The sequence below is a fragment of the Tachysurus fulvidraco genome, chromosome 19, assembly GCF_022655615.1.
Source record: "Tachysurus fulvidraco isolate hzauxx_2018 chromosome 19, HZAU_PFXX_2.0, whole genome shotgun sequence".
In the NCBI taxonomy this organism is placed as follows: Eukaryota; Metazoa; Chordata; class Actinopteri; order Siluriformes; family Bagridae; genus Tachysurus; species Tachysurus fulvidraco.
The window spans coordinates 22,552,113-22,557,112 of NC_062536.1; the positions used below are offsets into that span (position 1 = coordinate 22,552,113).

The 5,000-nt window shown below is 36.0% G+C and overlaps 2 protein-coding genes and 1 pseudogene across 5 annotated transcripts in view; 1 reads left to right on the forward strand and 2 right to left on the reverse strand.

Annotated features, from left to right (window-relative positions):
• The window catches only part of LOC113650187 (B-cell receptor CD22-like), a 1,781,460-nt gene that overhangs the window by 1,735,109 nt on the left and 41,351 nt on the right, over nucleotides 1–5,000 (reverse strand). The window lies entirely within an intron of this gene.
• Nucleotides 1–5,000, forward strand: part of LOC113650183 — a 410,150-nt pseudogene that overhangs the window by 285,499 nt on the left and 119,651 nt on the right.
• Nucleotides 3,729–5,000, reverse strand: part of LOC125139578 (antigen WC1.1-like) — a 10,715-nt gene continuing 9,443 nt past the window's right edge. The window contains exons 14-17 of the mRNA XM_047803954.1: nucleotides 4,545–4,607; nucleotides 4,173–4,242; nucleotides 3,989–4,066; nucleotides 3,729–3,784 (exon numbers count right to left, since the gene is read on the reverse strand). Coding sequence (XP_047659910.1) covers nucleotides 4,063–4,066; nucleotides 4,173–4,242; nucleotides 4,545–4,607 — 137 coding nt within the window. The 3' untranslated portion in view covers nucleotides 3,729–3,784; nucleotides 3,989–4,062. The remainder of the gene's footprint in view (nucleotides 3,785–3,988; nucleotides 4,067–4,172; nucleotides 4,243–4,544; nucleotides 4,608–5,000) is intronic.

Sequence of the window (5,000 nt, forward strand, 5' to 3'; positions counted from 1 at the left end):
TTCTTATTTAAAGTTGATTTTACACATAAATCAGTTCTTCATATAGAAAACTGTAACACAATCTCACTTTATTGAAAGCATTTGTAACACGAATGAATCAGAAATTAATCAAAATTTAATATGAATATAGTACTTGAAAATTATAACCAAAAGGTGAAAAAAGAGGGAAAAAACTCCAGGGCTGCAATGATAATAAAAAAGAATAAATAAAATACATTCTACACATTACTGTAACATGTGTAGTTGTTCATTACAGTAAATTACAGTTCTAGTTCTAGCTCTCTCTCTTGCATTTGGCCACAAGTTCTCAACAACATCACCTTCCACCTCCACGCAGATAAAAACTCCTCTATGGGGTTTAAGAAAGGGGAGTATGGAGGCAGGTATAATACTGACATCCTGGGATGTGACACAAAGCACTCTGTGACTGCAGCAGAGTGGTGGAATGCCACATTATCCCAGACAACAATGAAGGAAGGGGAGTTTGATGCCCTTTGGCTTCTCTCCTCTGCTGGCACAAGTCGAATATGTAGGTCATTTAGAAATGAGCCTCTCTGTATTGTAGGGGCTAATGAGTGGTTTGTGTAACAGCAAACCTTCATTGGACATTGCTGCACACATCGTGATGTTAGCTCCCCTTTGGCCTGGGACCTCCACAGTCGCTCTCTGTCCCAGTACATTTCTTCCCCTGTGTCGTGTTTTTGCCAGGTTGAATGCAGCTTCATCCACAAAGATAAAGGTATGTGGAGTTCGTCTGGCTTCCATCTCCATCACCCTCTAAATTGCAGAGAGGTTCACAGTAATTGACATTATGCATCAATGTGTATGTACCTGGGGGGGGGGGGGCACATTGGCTTAGTGGTTAGCACATTCACCTCTTACCTCCAGGGTCAGGGGTTCGATTCCTGCCTTGTGTGTGTGTGTGGAGTTTGCATGTTCTCCCTGTGCCTCAGGGGTTTCCTCCGGGTACTTTGGTTTCCTCCACCGGTCCAAAGACATGCATGGTAGGTTGATTGCCATCTCTGGAATGTGTTTGCCCTGTGATGGGTTGGCACTCCGTCCCGGGTGTATCCTGCCTCGATGCCCGATGACACCTGAGATAGGCACAGGCTTCCCATGACCCGAGAAGTTCGGATAAGCGGTAGAGAATGAATGAATGAATGAATGAATGAATGAATTGTAAGTGATATTACATGATGTTTGCTATATTCTAGAATTTGGAGAATTTTCCAATTAAATGTTTAAATTAATAAACACACATTTACTCCAGGCTTCAGGATTAGAAAGATTAATCTTTTTAAATGATTATTTTACTAATTTTTTATTAAGAGCATTACAATTTTGTATCCACAAGATGGCAGTAAAGAATATTCAAACTGAGATTTCTGTTTAGTGAAATATTTTCTCTCACTTGACCTGCTGGGGGCGCTGTTAGGATGCTGCTGTATAATAATAATAATAATTATTATTATTATTATTATTATTATTGTTGTTGTTGTTGTTGTTGTTGTTATTAACAATAACAACAACAACAACAATAATAATAATAAAACTTATATTATAATTGCAAATTTATATTAAGTTATAGATATGATTAATTATAATTTTTTTCTGAATTCAAACACAACTCCTGAATATTTTTTAATGTCTGCTTGATCCCATGTTTAAAATTTTATGAAAGCTGATATGGTCACAAAATTTTGCACATTATTGTTAAATATTGATAACATAAATGAGAAAATAATAATAGTTTCCAAGAGTGCAAATCAGCTATATGTACTTTATATTAGAATTACATATGTGTGTTTTTTACAGGGATTTCATTTATGTAATATTATGGAGGGTGAGTCCACATAAACCATGACAGTAACTGGCTGGGTGTCCAGCTAAACACTTTATACCTGTGTGTATTTCGAGAGAGTTAGGAGAGAGAGAGCAGCTGTGTATGTGTGTGTGTGTGTGTGTGTGTGTGTGTGTGTGTGTGTGTGTGTGTGTGTGTGTGTGTGTGTGAGTGTGTGTGTGTGTGTGTGTGTGTTGGCATTTTTTATGATTATATATATATTATGAGGAGATGTATAGAACATCAACAGGAAAAAAAACACAGAATATTGATTTAGATATTAAAATATAAAACAACAACCTGAACATATTGAATGAAAAATGTTTATCTATTTAAGACAGTTCCATATTTCTGACTCGTAACAAGTTTTAACATATTGTAATAAACAAGGTTTCTTCTGGCAAGTGGAATGTAATTAACACATTTCTAAAAACACTGAATAACAGATTCACAAGTTTCAGATCAACATGAACGATAAGATCAGTTGTTTCATCAAAAGATTATAATGAACATTAAAGTGATTTTGATGGAATAAACTGGTGATAAATGAGGTGTGGTGTGTCAGTGATATTTAAGCTCACTATGACTTATAGCACTAAATGTGTTGTAAAAGGAAAGCTGGAAACATTTGTTAAGTAATAATGGAGGTGATTTAACTCTCCCTAATTTATCTACTAATAACAAGGTGAGAAAATGAACGTGGTTCAGAATGAATGAAATTATTAGAAGTATAATAAAGTCATTTTTTGTGTTTATAAAAGTTGAAATGTAATTTCCTGAGAAAAGGCCTTTGGAGACGTGTCTCAGTCACATGGTCCCTGTCCTTCTGAGATTTCTCCTCCACGTCATCATATTCTGTAAAATAAACACATTTACTTCTTTAATACATCCTTTATATTGTATTAATACAGTCATTGTTTTGTAACAACTTATAATACATAAACGATGCACTATGTAGGATTTCTCTGATTATTTAAACCATAAATGAAGAGAATAGAGGACATTTATCACATCAGATTCTTTAATCTGACTGAACGGTGATTTGTTATAAAAACAGTGATCTGATGTTTATGTTATGTATCATAGATAATATTTACAGTAGGTCTAATCTAAACTCTTTAATAAATACATGTTCTATTATATTTGTCCTAAAAACTGATCTGAAAGCTGATATTTATTATATACCATTTATAATATAATCATATATAATTTAATCTTTTACTCTGCTGCCTGTGAACTTATGTACATTAGAGAATAAACAGGAAGTCGCTCACCTTCTGTCTCCCCTACATCCTGTTCCTCAGTGATGACATCATCATAATCTTCTGGATTGTCTAATGAACAAATTAATGAATAAATAATGAACCACTGTGTGTGTTGGTGTTACAGTAAAATACTGAGTTACAGGGTGGTGTGATGAAGCAGTGTTTTTAAATAATCTGTAAAACAATAAAAAATTATTTCTTACAGAAAACTTCACCGTGTTGATGAACACAGATTTGTAATATAAATTCATGATAAGATCAATAATAGAAACCTGTGGTTTACATCTGCAGTACTGTCAGAGCTGCTGTTATAGAAAATTAATCAACACCTACTGACCAATCAGAACGCAGAATTCAACAGTGTACTAAAATGGAATTAAGCCACAAAGCTTGAGTTTTACTGTATAAAATTTTAAGGTGAATAAATTCCTTCCGTTTTCATAAAAAAACTGACCTGTGATGATGTTTGTGTTTGTTTCAGTGGTAACTGCATCGTCATAGTTCTCGGACACGTCCTCTGTCAGGACGTAGAGATAAAAGCTATTAAATCCACATCGATGTCATTAATGATCATTTGGATGCTTGTGGATGCCACACTGTCCCATTATTATCATACCTGTCAGTATAACTGACTTCTGATCAGCTGTAATGGCGTCATCATAATTCTCAGCTTCATCCTCTACGCCAAAACACAGATATTTAAAGATATTTAAAGTTTACTGAAGTGACAGTTTGTACACTGTGTATTTGATGACACGATACAAAATGACATCGTACATGTGTAAAAAACGTCACTACACACAAACCGATAAACAAACGTATTGACAGTGTGTGTGTTTAATTTATACTGCTTTCTAAAACAAATCCCAAAACAGAACCACACCATCCACGTTATCAGGGATGGGTCCAGCAGTGACGGCATCATCGTAGTCCTCTGGTGGGTCGACTCTTCCTGGATCACCTAAATGAAATAAAAGCAGAGACTCTGTACAAACAGCTCCATCACATTCTGACCTCATGGTTTAATGTCAACTCAGTAAATTTATGTGATCACTTAACAACTGCACCCACTTATGATGTCACTGGTGTCCATGACATCATCATAATACTCAGCCTTTTCTTTGATCCCAGACTTTACTGTAAAAAGAACAATGTGTTAGTTTTGGGTTTTTAAACACATTTATACTCAATAAAATCCTCATCCAAAGAAGCTTTGATAAATTTGATCCGATGGATTTCAGGAGATTAAAGTAAGATAAGGTTGATGGTGAGATCTCATGTGTCAGCATTAAAACACTGGAGTTACTGTAATTCTTCTACACACTACATCATAATCACGTCTCAGAAAGGACAAATGTAGTCATTTCTGATTTCTAATTTTAATTCTAATATCTTTCAGTTAATGGAGTTAGACAAACTCACACTCTGGTCTTTTTTACCTGAGAGAAGCTCATCATCCACATGCTCATACCCAGAATGCTGTTCTTCAGAGAGGAGACTTCCTGTTAGAGAAGAGCAGGAGAGTAGGAGACGTGTTCAGAAGAGCAGACACACACACACACACACACACACACACACACACACACACAAACACACACATACCTAGACACACGCACACACACTCACACTTATACTCACAGACACACAAACTCGTACACACAGAAACACCTCACACACACACACACACACACACACACACACACACACACACACTCATACATACATTCACACACACACACACTTATACTCACACACACACACAGACACATTAATACACACAAACACGACACACACACAAACTCATACGTACACAGAGGGAGAGAGGGAAAATGCACCTGTCCAGGAAAGCAGACACACACACACTCTCTCTCTCTCTCTCTCTCTCTCTCTCTCTC